Source organism: Falco rusticolus, chromosome 10 (genome assembly GCF_015220075.1).
Source record: "Falco rusticolus isolate bFalRus1 chromosome 10, bFalRus1.pri, whole genome shotgun sequence".
Classification (NCBI taxonomy): Eukaryota; Metazoa; Chordata; class Aves; order Falconiformes; family Falconidae; genus Falco; species Falco rusticolus.
This window is the reverse complement of record NC_051196.1, coordinates 14,657,643-14,675,060: the sequence shown is the minus strand read 5'-3', so window position 1 is coordinate 14,675,060 and position 17,418 is coordinate 14,657,643. Positions and strand designations below refer to the sequence as shown.

Sequence of the window (17,418 nt, the reverse complement as noted above, 5' to 3'; positions counted from 1 at the left end):
AACGATCAGAGAAAGCTGAGGGAAAGACATACAAAAAGCTGAAAGATGAGTCAAAGCCTTACCTTGTATAAATATGTAGCAGGAAAAAGTGGGGATGTTTTGTATGAAAGTATGGACCTAGATCCACAAGTGCTACATGTCAAAACAGGGCAAGGTGTTGTATGAGTAATGCTGATGCCAGAAGTACACTTGAAGAGCAACTGTTTTGGCACAAACATTTTTCTTCAGCATTTAAGCTTCTGCAGGGGGAGGTGTGTTGTAGAAATTGCCAAGAAAAATATCTTTTTCTGAAAGATTAGAATTGAAGACATCTTGTGCTGAGGATAGCAGGACAAGACATCCTGTCAGCCTCCTGCACTAAGGGAGGGAATGGTCAGGCGCAAACGTGACAAACTCTGAAAATGAAGTGCAGGCAGCAGCTGCAGTGCCCATGTGCATTGGCTTTTCTTGGAACTGGAGAGGCTGGAGGAACAGCCCAGGTGGTGCCCTGGGCAGCAGGTCCTTGGTGGCACTTGGCACATGCTGAAATCCAGCCACCCTCCTGGCCCTGGAGCTCCTTGATGAACCATGTTCTGGAGTGATTTGGGAGATCACCCAGCTCCAGGCAATCTTAACCATTTATTTAAGGCCTATGCAGGAAAAAATAGACTTCATAATATCCAATCTATTTAACACTGACATGTATGTCCCAAATTGGGTGCGCTTCCTAGCAGAGGCAATTTTGAATACCATGGCCTTTGTTCCAAGTCAGATAGAAATAACAGTGATTTGAGAGGATAGTTCTGCATCACTTAGTCTCCCCTTTGCCTGATCCTGTTTTCTGGGATACTGCTGTCAGCACATTCAGAGCCATCTAGGCAACATGAAGTTCTCAAAATATATGCAATACATTTAATCTGCATTTTGGGAGGGTTTTGAAATTTCTGTATTGCTTGTTGTTGGCTGATTTTGGGGCAATAACAAATATGCTGGTGTTAATGAATACTGCATGTGTTGGATGTTCTAGATTTTACTTTATTCATCAGCTGAATATGAGGTAACGTTTTCAAAATAGAAAGTTTAAAGAAGTTATCTCTTGACAAACACTTTTAAGTTAAGTGATATTGCCAGAAATACTAGTTTTGTTTTCTTTGTTTTGTATCCTCCTGGCTGAATTATACTCTTCACTGGAATGGTCAAGTTTTAGAAGGAGGCCCCAACACGAAAAAAATGAAGCTTTGAGCAACATGCGAACTAATCCTCTCTCAAGAAAAGAGGAGGCAAATGTTTCCAGCATACTACTGATAGAGGTGTGGAGCATTCTGGTATGCGTAACGTGAACTGGAAAATGCTCTCCCCCTCAGTGTGTGTTCCCTTACTGCTAAAACAAACAATACAGGGGTTTAGAGAAGACTGACTTAGAAAAGAAAGAGCAGCCGGTTGTTGTAATCATGTGGATGGGTTATCCATTGGAAATAACAACTTGTGCTAAAACCTAAGGTACTCTGGCCTGATCTGAACAGAGGAAAATTCTCTCCAGGAGGTGCAAAGGCACACCAGGCACAGCGGTGAATGAAGTGGCTTTTCTCTTTGGGCACATCCTGTTTCTGCAGAGAAACAGCTATTTTCCTTTAGTTAGAGCTTGACGACTACACTAAAATCCTAGCAAACTGCTGATTTGCTTTCATTGTAATGAGTTTCATGTGAAGGAAAAGCATGAGGGCTGGGGAAGGAATAGTGAAATTTCAGCTAAGAAAAAAGCTTCAAAGGTCTTTTTTCCTTTTCTAATGTACATCCAGATCAGTGACAAATGAGAGAGAGAATTATTGTGGTAGTAATAAGCATTAAGAAAATGTACAAGCTGTAAGACTTTGCAGAAATTATGTTTTTAACTGACTTCTTGTTTTAAGTGTTCGAAATATAATTCAGTTGTTGCTGAATGTCTGGTTTTTGCTGCATATCTGAGTAAATGGAATAGCTGCCAAAAAGTGTTATTCTCGGTTACATTTAACACCTTGTGCTATAGTAAACAGCACAATTTAGAAGCTCGAGTCTCTGTTTTCCTGAGATACAAATAATGCTTACAGAATAAGCACAGTAGAATTGTGTTTACCAGATAATTTATTCAAGTTTCTGCTTAAGCAGTTTCCAATTTAAAAATTTGTCCTAGTTAGAAAATATAATCAATTATAAAATAAACAGTTGTACAGTAAACATTTTGTCTTTTTTCCTTAACTATTTATTTAAGACCTATGCAGGGAAAAATGGGCTTCAGAATATCCAATCTATTTAACATGTGATTAAACACCACTTAGTCAATCATGTTTTCTAACTAAGCAGAATGTGTGATAATTTTGTCCTCGATGAATAGCAGTCCTTGCTATGAAGTAGAATACGTCCTTAAATGTTTTGTAATAACCAAGTTAAATTCTAAGTCATCATGCCTTCAAGTGAAGAAAACCCGGTCATGACTACATTCATCTCTACACACGTGAGTCATCCTTCTAATGTAAAGCCAAAACAGTTTCTGGGGGAAAAAAAGAAAAACACCGAAAACACCTTTGAAATTTTGTATAATGAAAAGAAAAGGAATGGAATATTTTTTTTCCAAAGTATTTTAAGCAATGACAAATTTTTAAAAAGTAAAACCCCAAAAAACCCTAATCCAAACACAAAAAAATCACTACCAACAGCAAAAGCCCTCCCTATAAGCTTTATATTCCACATCAACATGCTCTGTGAAGTTTCTGGGAAATAAATGCTAAAAAGCCTTTTAACAAACATTTTTTGGCTGTGCTAACAAGCATGCAGCGTTTATACTAGCTGTGCAGCTGCATCACCCACCAGACCTGAACCATAACCCTTAATTATTCTGGGGGTGAAATTCATATCCCACTATTAACGTTGAATAGATCATGGATCAAATAAGACTGAGGTGTAAAGGTGGGCAGCACTCTCTCTGTCCTCCCTCTGACCCTTGCAGCATGCTCACCATTTGATCGTACTAAGGGGTCCCATTTCTGGCACTTCTCAGAAGGAAATAAGATTTTTTTGGTTGGGTTTTTTTTTTTCCCAATGAGACCTTGTGCTATTTGGTTTGTTGAATTGTACAGAGAAATAGTGTCGCAGCCTGGTCTGGCTGACCTGTGCCTTCAGGAAAAGCCTAGTAACTCACCTCATGGGTGAAAAGCTTTGGGGTTTGCCTGACTCCTGAGAAGTGAGTAAACTTGGAGGAGTCATCATCTGCAGAAAAGCCTATGGACTAGCCATGTTTCAGACCAGAAGAAAGTTCAAATCTACCTTTTCAGGGTAAAATACCAACAAGAACACTAAAAGGAGCTGTACTTGGAGCTTATTTGTAAAGTACCACATCGCTATCAATGATACATAATCCAATTATTAAATGTTTTTGCATGGGTATGTTTGTCCCAGGAAAGAACAGTGAAAGGTTGCATAAAACTATGCAACAAACAGAAGCAGTACTTTGAAGGAAGTGGTTCATTAAAAATGCAGTTTTAATGCCAGAATTTTTTTCTCACTTGATGTCAGTGGGGTTGATATGACTGGTCTATTGGCTCAGTAACCTGTGAAATAAAATAAATGTATGTGAAGGTTACAGAAAAAGTTAGTTCGTTGAAATATGACAATATTACAAAAAAAACCCCAGAATAGGGCTTGGCAAATGACGCAGTCAGAAAGACTTTATTAATACTATGAGCCTGTCCTTTGGAAGAATACTTTTTCACCATAAACTGAAAAGGTTTTCCTTGATGTCAGCACTGTTATTTCAATATATTATTTTTTTTATGTATAATGACAGGCAACAATTGAAGAAATTCAACACTTTTCCTTCAACTTGATTTTTGATATGGCTGCAGTTTCTTTGAGTACAATATATTCTCTAGCACCAGACATTCCCCTGCCAGGCGTCACCTGTAGCCACCCTGACCCGCTTTCTGTCAGCTCCCAGATCTCCAGATGCCTATGTAATCCATGTGCTGGAGAAACCCAGACACCCTGCAATTCATGACTTTAGCTCTGGTATTCCACCGATGTAAACTGTAACGCAGATGGTGTCGAAGGGAGAAGTTACCTAGCTGTCTGGCCCACACCAGGCAGCAATCCATCATCGTCCGTGGGGTTCTAATCCTTTAGCAATGCACCCATCAGAGAGGCCATCCTGGCCTCTCATTTATCATGTTACCATTATTTTGTATCATGTCCTTTTTAATGGCAATCCAAATTATTTAATTCTATATACTGTTTTTCTGATCTCAAGTCTCGTTAATTGAAAATGTATGAATTTGTATAACTGTATTGTAAAAAGAGTTTCATAAGTAGCAATAATTAATATGTTAACAATGTGAGAAATTACTTGGTCTAGCTCTAGCATCTAATGAGAACTGTCTCTGCATGACATAGAGCCAAGCTTAACGTTCAGTCTTTCAAAATTGACTGGGACCACCTTTATTGTGAGTGATATTATGTCCTGTATTTAGCAACAAATGCAAATGTTACTGGACTTTAGAAAAATTCTGATGTGTTAGTAAGGGTGTTTTTTTTCTCTAATAAGCCAGTGATAAGTCCAGGTGAATTTTGCAAAATCTAGGGAAATGGAAGGATTCTTTCTGTATTGGACGCTCTGTTGCCAGGCTAAAAAACCAAACCAGTGGTCTGATGTGTGCTGTGTGTGTGCGCTAGTGACTGGTATCGGCTTTAAGAAATATGATGCAGTTCAAATTTGGGATTGCATTCACCAGAGACTTCCTGGCATCTGAGCGAGTGGTTGACTTGTGCTTTAAAGCAAGATTTCCTAATCATACATGGGTTTGACTAACGAAACTGCGGCTGCTCTGATAAATCCACAGGTAAATGCCTAATCCTGTTTTAAAATGTGACTAAGTGGTTCTTTATATGAGCAGGGAACTGAAAATGCCAGGCTTTTGTCATTATATCAGCCAGTACAGCCTATGCCTAATATTAATAAACGTCACTCGAGGTATCTGCTGAGGACTTGCCTAGGCTAAAACACATCAGCTATGGCGTGTGCTGGAAGCAAGGCCATTGCCCCAGTGCAGAGACCAAGCTAAACACATTTTGTAAGGTTTATGCTAAACAGCATTTATGTTGTGTAGTTATACGTTAAGCTACGCTACAGTCAGCAGCGTGCATGTGATCTTGAAAAGTTTGGCAAGAAATCGTATCTGGCTGGGGGTGAACTTCAGAAACCTGGTGAGCATGGGGTGATGTTGGGGGAAAAGGTGTTTGCAAATATTTCATCGAAGTTAAAACGTGTTGCTTTTTAACTGAGAAATGAGAACTTTATCCAGTTATTCTCTATGCACCAAATGTGCGTTACCTAATCGGGATCTCAGAGAGAAAAGATAACAGGTTAGTCCGGTGCCTTTCTCCGTGGTTCCCTTCATAAAGAGGAAGAACAACTAGAGTGTTTTTTTGTTTTTTGTTTTTTGTTTTTTTTTCAAATACACCAATAAAAAAACCCTGTACCTTATTCCTTTCGGTTGCATACTAATGTGCTGTTAATGACAGGGCTGAGAACTGCAGCAATCTGGGAGCTCCTGCTTCCCTAAAACGGAAAGTTCCTGCAGAGAATGTGTTTCCGTCAAGCGAGCAGCCTGTTTGAGTGTATCTAGCTCCTATGGAAGGGGAGAGAAAATCATTGTCCTTATTTACGGAGCATTTAAAAGCACCTTTTGAACCCCTGCAGTCAATACATTGTATACACATCATAAAAAGCCAGATCTCCCCCTGAAGGACTCTGCAGGAAAAGAATGTTGTGTCATATAAAAAGCCAGCAGTCCTTCCGCACAGGGTGCAGGCTGCTTGCCTGACCCTGACTTCAACCACAAATCTCTCAAAAATGCTTTCTCACTGTATAGCTTTGTAGCTTCCTTTCATATCTCCAGGGAAGAGATGGAGAACCAAATCTTGAGTTAACCCCTTGTACACCAGCAGATATTAGCATTTCATAAGTCATCTACAGGCATAAACATTTGGGTGTTTTCTGATTTCTCTGTTTATGTCAAGTTATGTTAATGGTAGTATCGCAATGCCTAAAACTAAAAAAGTATGTTTCAAATTAGAAACAGAAGTCAGAAAACCAAACAAAATAATAAAAACTGTTTGACTGCTTTGAATTTTCCAGAAGGGTATTATGGCATAATTCTAAATACTTTATAGTATGGAATTACTTTTGTTACCAACATTGAAATTAGAGTAAACTTCCATTCACATAAATGGAACAGATTTGAGCCCCATTCCCACATAAAAATACACTTTTTCTCAGGGGGGAAAAAAAAAAATCCCTTGAGGCTGGGTCTTATTGCAAGCAATTCTGACCTAATTCATATATATTACTTGTAAAATTTATATCCTTTCCTCTCTCACAGGCAATGTATGAAAAATTATGGGGGGAAAATGCATTGTAGCATCAGCTTTTTCTTCTTTATTCCCACAGGCACAACAGCTAACAGATCTGGAGCAAAAACTAGCAGTTGCAAAAGATGAACTGGAAAAAGCAGCCCTTGACAAAGTAAGACGTGTAACATAATGTAAGCATGTTTATCTCTATCAGCTGTGAGTGTTTCAGTGTAATTTGACAAAAACAAATGAAAGTCTTGCAATGATTTAGACGCATACTTAATTGAATGTACCTGGGAGTAATGTTACTGAAATCACTGGAACTAATTATGATGCATCAAGTTAAGTACAACTGCAAAATTATTTAAGAGGAGGGCAATCAAATTAGAAACATCTCAAAATCCCATAGAAAGCCAAATGCTATAATTTTTTACAAACAGAAGCACACTAACAAGAATGTCCCTGTAACCGATACGATTTTTATCTGAGGTTTAGTCATAGTTCTAAGGAAGATGCAGTATAGAAATGGGTCAGTCTCTTGTTAGGGTGGGACTGCTGTGACAGAGCTAACTTCTGTGGTCAGAGGTGCTCACTCATGTCAGGGGGGCTATGGGGAATCCCAGGAAAGGGACACAACAGGGCATGTTCCCTCCCGTTGGCTGTGCAACAGGGCAACTTCCTTCAAGGCATCTGGGAAGAAAATATCATGCAATAGGGAAGCAATTTATCAGAAAGGATAAAAAACTTCAACACGTTATCAAAGCCTACTTTCTTGGTTTGGTTTTCTAGTATTTTCAGGTTCTGTTAGACATTTGGAAAAAACCCACAACAAAGTATGCCTCATGCAATAAAAGCATTTTTCTTTAATCTTCAATATTGCAATCACTGAAGTCATCCTCTTGAGTGAGGATTTGCAACCAGCATTGCAAAATGTCATCCATGGAAGCAGTGCTCACAGTAACATTATTCAAACCTGTGTGTGCATCTGGTGATACATCACGCGTTTCTTGTTAGTACACTGAACTGAACTGCTCCAGATATTAATTTAAAAATTAAGCATGTTCCTTCTTTGCTTGTATAACACTCAGAGACGTGGTCTCTCACTAGTGCCAATACGCTGTCTGTGGCAATGGCAAGAGAGCATTGTTTGCCATAAATAGCTTCTAAATGCAGTTATTTGTTATAATGCAGACAGTTGTGAAGGAGAAAGCAAAGAACATTTGACAACAGGAACTTTTAATGAGAATGCTATTAAGGAACCCTGTCTGCAAATTAAAAGGGGATCTGCAGGACACCCAACTGACTTCTCTAGCCCTGTTTCTTTCCTATCATATACTATAGAATTTGAATTTAGAGCTCAGTTATGGTTCTATAGGCTTACCAGAAGCCCAGTGTCGTCATCTGGCAAGTCATCATTGAGACAGTCAATGGATGGCATCATTGCTTACATGCTGTGAAAGTGCGGTGGGAATGGTAAGCGGGAGTAGAAAAAGCAGTGCAAGTGAAGGAAAAAGACAAAGTTCACACTAGTCAGAATTGTGAGGCAGCTTTATGAGACTAAGAATGCCTGTGTTTGACTAGTTCTAACTACAGAGTAATAAGACCATTCAAGCTGTAGGTACCTTTTCCTGCTGGCTAAGAGCTTTTCTGTATGAGCTATGAACTGAAAAGAGTTAGAGACATCCAATGGTCCATCCATGTCTTCAGTGAAGACTTGGCCTTGACTGTTTTGACAATGTTTGCACACGTAGTTTCAGATAAAGGAATGGAAGCAATGTGAAGCCATGTGCGTTTTTGGAACATGAGCTGTATTTGAAATGAGTAATCGAATGATCGAATCTCAAACTGTGCTTATAAATAGGCATTAATTCATATTTTTCTTTTGAAAGGGTATCAGACTTTTCTATTAAATATCAGTTTGTGCTGACAGTGGACTTAACGTCTCTCATAAGTTTATTTGCACTATAGCACTTTTCTAGTTCCCACGATGGAACCTTGGAAGATTGTCAAATTTTGCATTGCCACAACCCAAATTATTCTATATTGAATGCAACCACATGGTGAGGGTATTAACAAATCTGGGAAATGGGAGGACATGCATCATATGTTGGCAGTGTTTTGACCAGCAAGCAGCCTATTTTGACCACGATCACATCTATGCAAGCTGATTGAGAGCTTTATCAAATGACAACCCTAGTTCCAATAGTGTTCCTTTATGTTGTGCTCTTGTGCTGCTGATTTATACGTCTCCTACCAGCAAAGTCAACATTGAATTTTGCTACCCACAGGATGAAAGCACAATAACATATTCAGCTTTTACCTTTGGAATGGCAAAATGGCTGGCCATAGACAAGGCAGAACAAGCGCTGCCTAGCAGGGGTGAGAGAAGAAAGGATGAGAAATTATGCAGAGGGGTTTCTGGACAGGAGGAGTGTGGTTTCACATGAGTGCGATGTGCAGGAAGCACTAGGGTCTTATAGCGTTACAATGGCTCAGTCCGTATCTTCAAGCAAAATTAGACAGTCTGCTACCTCTGCCAGTTTAGTGTCTGAGTCTATTTTGACTATGTCAAATGATGATTAATGTTCTTTGTGCAGTCACTTGTTGAAAAGGTAGGAGGAACACATAGTACATGAAAAGACGTATGCTAAGATCTTCTGTTGTCCGTTAGAAATTAAAAGATCTCAGAGTCAGATGGATAAAGTAATCCTTTCCCTTTTACGCTGCCGTTGGGTCAGAGACGTATCAGTCTGGCTCAAGGTTCATACATTTTAATAAGTAATTCCTACAAAGTGCTGTCCCCTTTGATGATAATCTAGCACTCCTCCTCACTGCACACATCTTAAGGGAAAAACATTCAATTTTGTCTGTTTGCAAACAAACAAAACTGTATTACATCACCTATTTATTTGATTTCCCTTATTGCGCTATACATTAATAGTTTTTTTTATGGTTGTCTGATCCTGCCATTGAAATGTATCCTACTAACTCTTTTAGGCTTTTTATTTTTAAAGAAATGCTCAGATTTTCCCAGTTAGGAGATACATTACCTGGTTCCAGTTCAGGGAAAGTTTATCTGACGTTAAACATGGAATATTTGTCAGGTTCTAAAAAATACTTGTTTAGTTAATAAACTAAAGTGGTGCATGCCGAATGCCATTGCTTAGGGTCTGTATAACTGTGAAGTGTTTTTATATTGTATATGTAATATTTCACATACGTAGTATATAGTGTGTAATGTTACTTCTACATATATTTTCCATCAACTTGTGCTATGGTATTCCTTTATTTATCTATCTTCAAAAAAATCTTTGAAGGTTGAAATGTGCTGATGTAGCCCGTATTTATAGGTGCATTCTTTATATTAAGAGTAAGAGCAAGATTATTTTTTAAAGGCCTAATGCTGCCTAATTCACCCTGAAATTAGTTTAAGGAAGCTACCTCAATATCTAACATTTCGACTTTAAGTCTCTTGCTGTGATGGAGCAAAGGCTTAAAATGAGATTTCCTCAGTGCCATAGTTATCTCTCTGTTCTTATCATCTGAGCTTATTTCAATGACAGACTGCTATTTTCTTTAATACATCTATCTGTATTTTTGCAAGTGAAATAGCAGTTTTCTAACATGACTTGCAAGCACTCCACCACTTAGAAGTTTTAGTTTGGCTTGATGGACAGTAATGGATCTGGATAATCATATTCTTAGATGAAAAAAACTATGGGTTGTTTACTATACACTGTGGCGGCATAATACGCTCATGAAGGAAGTAATCTTTGTTGGATTAGATTCAATCTTCTTAACTTGTGGAAAAATACCAATCATTCTGAACATTATAAACAGAATTCCATGCAAAGTCTGCATCTTTTGCAACACTTGTGAACATTTACTTCTCTATAACTATTACATGCAAAAGTCTGAGACAGTGCATGATATTTGGTAGCTTGTATTTTTGTTTCTTTTCAGATAAGACCATAATCAATAATCATTTGCCATAATCAGTGTGGTTAAAACTGCATGGAGGAAAGGGAAGAGTGCCATGACGTTTTAGGCATTTTGGTGTGTAATGCACAGTAACCTGATTGTATTAAAAAATCTGCTTAAAACAGCCTTAATTTCTTCTGTTAATACGAAAAAGCAGCAGCTGCTCAAAGATGTTTGGTTTAATGCAGAGAGAGAAAGCAAGCAATTCTGTTCATAATAACACATCTCAGAGAACTGATGATTTCTTATTTTCCCCAGGAGTCACAGTTGAAAGCTCTGAAGGAGACCGTGCAGCTTTGCCTGTCTTCTGTTCTGCACAATCAGCCTCCTGCTATGAATCTAATCCCTTCAAAGCCAGCTGAGAAGCTGACATCCCCAGTTACAAAGGGCTCAAAAGTTCCATTCCAAGTGACAAGCACCAAGGTATGGTTTCTCTCGGGGTGTTTTTTTAAAACATCTTTGAAGGTTTGTCCTGTAAGAGCATCAAACTGGAACTAAGGAGGATTTTAAATTCATTGAAAGATTAGGATGAATTTTGAGGATATTTTAAGACTGTTTCTGATGTCAATAAACTTTTGCTAAAGGTGGGGAGCAGCTATTTTTTGTGCTGAGGAACAGAATTCCATCGCTTGCTAAATGGACCATGTCTGCATAACAAATCTACAAGGAAGTTGGATTTGCATCTAAAATAAGTGAGGATGCTAATTCGTAGGATCATTTTACCTGTCAGGCACTGATAGTGCATTTGTGGTAATATAGCACTAAACGGTAAGACAGTTTTTACTTATCATGGGTTTTTTAGTGAAAAAGACTGATATAAAAACATAAAACAATCTGGGACACCCAGATGAAGTTTGCCAAAAGGGGCCTATGGAATTGATAATAGGCCATAGGGAATATTCCAATCATGCAGGATAGGCAGGGTAGTTTAAGAAAAAGCATGAAAAAAAAAATTGATGAATGTGTTTTGACTCAGTAGATTGAAAGATTTTGATACAATCAAGTTCTATAGCAATTAACAACTGTCCTCATAATTTTCATCTGCAGGGTTGTATTTTGTTCATGTATTCAACTGATTCAATAGATCTAGAAGAAAAACTGTGATTTCAATTAAAAAGGAAGTTTTACAGGAGAAAGACTGAAGGACACTTTAATGTCCTCCTTAAATTGTAAAACTCTTTCCTGAAATATAAGTGGGAATTGCTAACTCATATTTAACTTGTAATTTTTTATACGGCAGCTGTTGATATTCACTATTAGTACAGAGGCCGAAGCCAAAAATTAGTAATCTTTCTGTATGTAATAAAAATTGAAATACAATTTCAAAAAGCAGACTATAATTATAAAACTGGATCTCGTGTTGTTACTTTTCTAAAAGTAATGTTCGCCAGTTCCTTAATCACTGTTTTATAGGAAGAAACAATCATTCCCCAAGATTAGCACTTCTGGAAACAAAAGCACTGTAATAATAGCAGGACACGAGGGTATTAGTGCTCATTTAGATTAAGATCACTGGTTCTACGTTCTGCAGGACAGCGGGCTCCTCTTGTGTAGGTCATGCAGACTGAGCTTCACTCTGAGATCCTACATTTTTCCTAACTCATGTGGCTTTAGAAATGTCTGTCTTGTTCTTACTGTTCTCTTGAGGTCGGAAGTGTTTGTGCCCCTGCCATGGAAGCGTGGGTGCTGAAGGATAGGGCCTCACAAGCTGGGATCGCTATAGGGTCCGAGCCTTCCAGCATTTGAGGTCTCCGTGGCTGTGCAGGTATTGCTGCAGCGCAAGGAAGGACGTGAGAATACAGCGTAGAGAGTAGAATTAGATTTTGATATTTGACTGAAACACGGAATACCCTTCCTTCTGTTTTTCATGATGGTACGGATTTGTGTTTAATGTTCCCGTTTGTAAAATGTATCCGCATTTCCATGCTTCATCCTTTGGAGAACCAGCATTTAGTCTTCTGTACCCAAAAGTGCTTGAATAAGTTATACCGCCTCTTTCATAGACATTTGCTCGCATTTCTCTGCACTTGGCATATGCCATGAACATGTCTGAAAAAATAATGGTCTGCAATCCTCTTCTTCCACACATTGACACCTCATTATTATAAATCTGTGCATTATCTGTGATTATAGAAGCACTGAAACCTGCTACTGTGAAATAGGTTGTCAAAGAGTCATAGCCAGTCCAGAATTATAACCTCTGCGCTTGAGCTGTATAATAGAAGACTTTTTTTTATGATGATATCCACGCTTATGTATCTTTTCCTTTGCGTTTTCTTCCTCTTACAAACCAGCTGACTCTAACTACAGATGTATAGCTTTCTTTTTCTAAATTTATGTTTGCGTACACATTTTGATATAGCAGGCTAGTATTTTTAGAAGAATATAAATGGGTGTGATTACTTAAATATGTTTTCATGTGTAAAAATTGGAACTTCAGATGAGCAGCACTTATACATCTTGTCGTGTCTGATAAGCAGCAGCTTCACTTTCAGGAAAGAAATGATGATTTTTTGGTAAATATTTTGTTGCAAAGATATTCTCATCCAGCCTAAAAATTGCTCTCTAAAAATGTGAAACTTATTATAAATCCATTGAAGGGTACATCGTAGGTATCACTTGGGAACAATTATTCCTGGGACTGGGGGGCTGCCTGCTTAAAAAAAAAAATAAAAATGTTGCAAATAAGTAGGTTATGTATTTGTATTCATAACTAGTAACAATATTACCTGAAATGCTTGTTAGAAATTATATTTAACACAAGAACATGGTGTAGAAAGGATAATTAGGAAAGCAAATTGTCAAATTTCTTGGGAAGGTTTGTTTTAAAAACTTATTTCCTAGCAAGGTATTTTGGTCTTTCTAGAGAATATGACATAAAGAAGCATAAACACGGTTTAACAAATCAGTGCATAGGAGTACCTAAATCAGTACAAAAAAGTTGTTGTTCAGTAATTTGAAAGAGTAGGTAGAAATGGGAAATTCTTGCATTTTAATCACACAAAAAAAGTTCCTTTAAAGTGATCAAATGTAGTATCAGTCTGAGGTGTGCTTTGTGACTTGTCTTAAATGAGTTCATATTTACAATGTACAAGAATGTAAAATATAGAATTTACCATGTGAATTGGCACTAATATTTCAGACCCAAACCATTTTAGCTGTCACACACCTGTCATAACACCGAGAGTGGTGCTGACAGCATTGACCACTACAAATGGATTTAGGGCTCTGTGCATACAAGTTCAGTGACACTAACAACTTAAAAGCAAGCATAACGAGAAGGCTGATCATTAATCCTGAACTATGAGGTCTTTAACTTTCTGGATTGTTGACAATTATTTTTATAATAGAGGGGTTTTTAACACTGTAATGTCGCAGCAATAACCATTCCATGTTCTGCTGGTGGAAAATGCTTCCAAACTAGCCAGGAGTTGCTGGATGTGGCTTGTGTTGTAGCAACTTTCCTGCCTTATTGCCATTACAGAGGTGATGAGGAAAGAGAAAAATGAAGAGAAAGGAGGAGGACTGAAACTTCGCTTTCCTTTTTAATCTCCAGATGGGCGCCTAAAGACTTGTGTACTTAGAGCATTGTTAATGGATGAAAACTGTAACATTTACTGGGCTACCTGCTGTGGGAAATGTGGGCTGGTATAATCCGTGAATCAGAGCACTGGGACTGACTTCCTACCGAGGCATTCTCTGCACTTAATGTATCTCAGCATAGCAAACAACTCTGACCATTTACGTGGAGTTAGTAGATTAAATGCATTCTTACTCCGTTTGGTTTAATTCCTCTTTCTGTAAAAGGTTAACGTTATACCTTATAAAAAAAAATATTGCAGTAATAGCTATCATTCAAATATCTTTCGTTGTGCAGTGTAAAGATACCTGTGCTCGGAATGCAACAAAATGAGCTTTAGTAACACTGTGGAAAATTAATGGCAAACCAAAATCAGAAGGAAAACAGAAGAGTCTATTTCCAGTAGTGAGGTTGAATACACAGATGATGTGGAATACAGTGATGCACATACCAGAATAACAGTGACTATTTTGCTCTACAGTGGTTTTGCCAAAAGTAAAAACATTGTTTCATGTTCTCCCAGAATTAATTCCTTCATTATAAATGCCCTGTGGTTTTGTGTATTTTGTGAAGGGCACTATTTTAAGAAGTGGAAATACACATGAATTTTAGATGGTGAAGAATAACACACCCTCTCATACTGTACAGAGCGTAGGTGGAAAGACCACCTGTGAATGCCACGTCAGTGTTCTGAAGGAAATCCAGGCTGAATAAGAATGAGAACTACCCTTCTGCAGGAATGAATAGTCCAGACTGAAAGGGGAACTATGATTACTTTTTAAAAATTTTTAAATATCTCACAATAAAATGCATTACTTGTGATATAAGCTGCTGCAAGGACCCATTGCCTCTGCCTCACGTATATTGTGTATATCGTAGATGCCAGCATATATTGATTAGTGTAAAACTTCAGAAAAGTTGAAGTACCGTGGGGCATCCTCCTTTTATCTGGAAATAAATACTTCATTCCCCATCAAAGTAAGCTTGGGGACCTTTATGAAGCCTAAGAAAGTGTTCTTGTTGGAGGAGGAATGAGGAGAGCTTGTGAGACTGTTCCAAGAACGTACAAGTCTGTAAAGTTGGGCAAGAACAAGGGAGTCTGAAAAGCATTTTGAAATGGCTATATAGGAAGTTAAGAGGCTGAGTTTTCCGTGTTGATACTTAAATAACGTATTTAGGTTAAATTTAAGCTCCAGTTATTCTGGGTACATAGATACCGAGCACCTGTTACAGAAGCAGAGCAGGGCTACTGAAACAATAACATGATCATACTGTCAAGAGTCTAAGCTTCTTCACTGATTTAATCAGGAGTTTTGAAGGTTTTTTTGAAAAGCCTATTTATAAAGGATCGATGATATATCTAGGAAGCCGGAATATTTCTTGGGCTCTAGACCTTATCCATTTCATTCTACAAAACTAAAAAGAATGGTTATAAATATTTATATAAAATCATTATACAATAGTTAATTATTTGTTCTAAATATTAGTTGCATAATTATCTTATTACTGATAATATTGCAGGATATTATCATTATATAATTTATTAGAAATCGAAGAAAACAAATAGAGATGTATGTTTGTTTCTTCAAAACATATAAATACATTTTGAAGGAATGAAGAAACGTTTGGAATGTATAGGTTGAACCCAAACCACGTTTATGTTAATAGGCTTTTAAAAGTGCTTTTGTAAATCCTAGAAAACTAACAGAACGACTTCAAATTCATGAAAAATTAACCATCTGACTGTAGCGATGTATCATCTCATCTCTCCCCTTTTGTCAGTCAGGAAAGAAACCTAAATCAGAACAAATTACCTAAGGAAATAATTTCTGTTTTCTAAAATCTGAGCTATTACCATTCATATAATTTATCATAATATTCCAGTATAAATGAAGGTTCTGACCCTTTGTACAAAGCAATTTCAAATTCTTTGCTCAAGAACCTGTGAAACAACACAAATATAATTATGGACTTATTTGTGTCCTTACAGGAAAGATTAAGACACTGAAAGCTTTTCTAATGTGTCTTATTATTTTTACTCAGGGTGACCTCTGAACAACATGCTTAAAACACGACTTGGAAGTTATTTCTTGTAAGCTTTACATTTCAAACTGCCATTGTAGCATTATGTCAGGGAGCACCCCAAATCCTGTGTGTGATAACCCCACCCCAGAGGCAGAAAGATGGGCAAATAGACTTCTGAAAAATAAAAAGATGCTAGTCTGAAATTAAAAATGTATTAGTGAATTTGGTATCTGAAATTCAGAGTATGTATACGCTTTTTGGTAACATAGTCTCTGTTTTGTGGATTTGGAAAAACAAAGCTTCAGAATGTGAAATGTTTGTGACTGTTCTTTTCCAATTGTCCATTGATTTTTGCTGTGGACTGCCTCACTGTCACCCAAATAATTCTCAGCATCTGTCTGATATTTCAGACCATGAGGGCAGGGTAAGGCTCTAGCAGTCAGGTTTTTTCCTCTATTTCCCTGCTTGCTTTCATTCTCATCCTTTGTTGCTAAATACTCTTCATAATTTCTCCTAACTACTTCTCAGCATTATTCTCTCATTCTGTCTAGCAAAGTATACTCTTCGACACCTATCCGTGCATTAAAGTTCAGAATAGTAAACCTCATTATGTTATTTCTTTTCCTACAAGAGGAGCATCAGATCGGGGAGAGCAGAGGGTCCAGGATTGTCTGAGGCAGCTTTTCAAAGGGTCTGTTTCAAAAAGATCACAAAATACAAGGGTAGACCTGAAAGAGCAGCAGGTTTTAAACAAAAATTCAGCCTTTTTTGTTGGCTGCTGTGGTAAATGGAAAATCTATGTAAGTGTGAAAAAATAAAGCAAAGCTTTTCATTTAATAGAGCTCCAGGAAAATACAAACTAATATAAATATAGCATGGCGTGCTTGGATTTATTTGGATATTAATCGTCTGCTCCAAATTGAGGGGAAAAACTCCACTGTGTGTCCTTGTAGCTTTGTCAAAGAAAACAAAGGTTTAACCTAAGGGCCCAAAATATAGTATCTGAGGTCAGCTGTAAGTAACCAGTAAGAACATTGAGGGCAGTGAATAGATTTGTGCTGCATTAAAGCCTTAGGAAGTCAGCCTCTGCAGAACCTCAGGCTTTTCTGCTTTTGTTGCCTCCAACTTTGCTTCTGCCAGAGTTAACGAGATATCACTGACACCTGCAGTTTCAGTGACCTGCAGATCTTTGCATTTAACACTGGGATTGGAAAACCATAATTTAAAAAAAAAAAAAAAGAAAAAAGAAAAAAAGAAAAAAAGAAAAAAGGCAATTAACTTAATGCAGAGTCAGCCACATTTTGTAATATGCAGTAATGACATAATCATATAACCCTTTCCTAATGCATAAACATTATGAGAATAAAATAGTATTCAAAAATGACACTACCCATTGGTTTAGAAGGAAACACGTATTCTTTACTCTGAAATTCAATTCTAAGGTACTTACCATAGAAAACTCAGGTACTATG

General features: G+C 37.5%; 1 protein-coding gene across 2 annotated transcripts in view; it reads left to right on the top strand.

Annotated features, from left to right (window-relative positions):
• The window catches only part of LUZP2 (leucine zipper protein 2), a 309,887-nt gene that overhangs the window by 260,045 nt on the left and 32,424 nt on the right, over positions 1-17,418 (top strand). For both annotated transcript variants that reach the window (XM_037403375.1, XM_037403374.1), the window contains exons 9-10: positions 6,458-6,532; positions 10,600-10,764. In XM_037403375.1, coding sequence (XP_037259272.1) covers positions 6,458-6,532; positions 10,600-10,764 — 240 coding nt within the window. The remainder of the gene's footprint in view (positions 1-6,457; positions 6,533-10,599; positions 10,765-17,418) is intronic.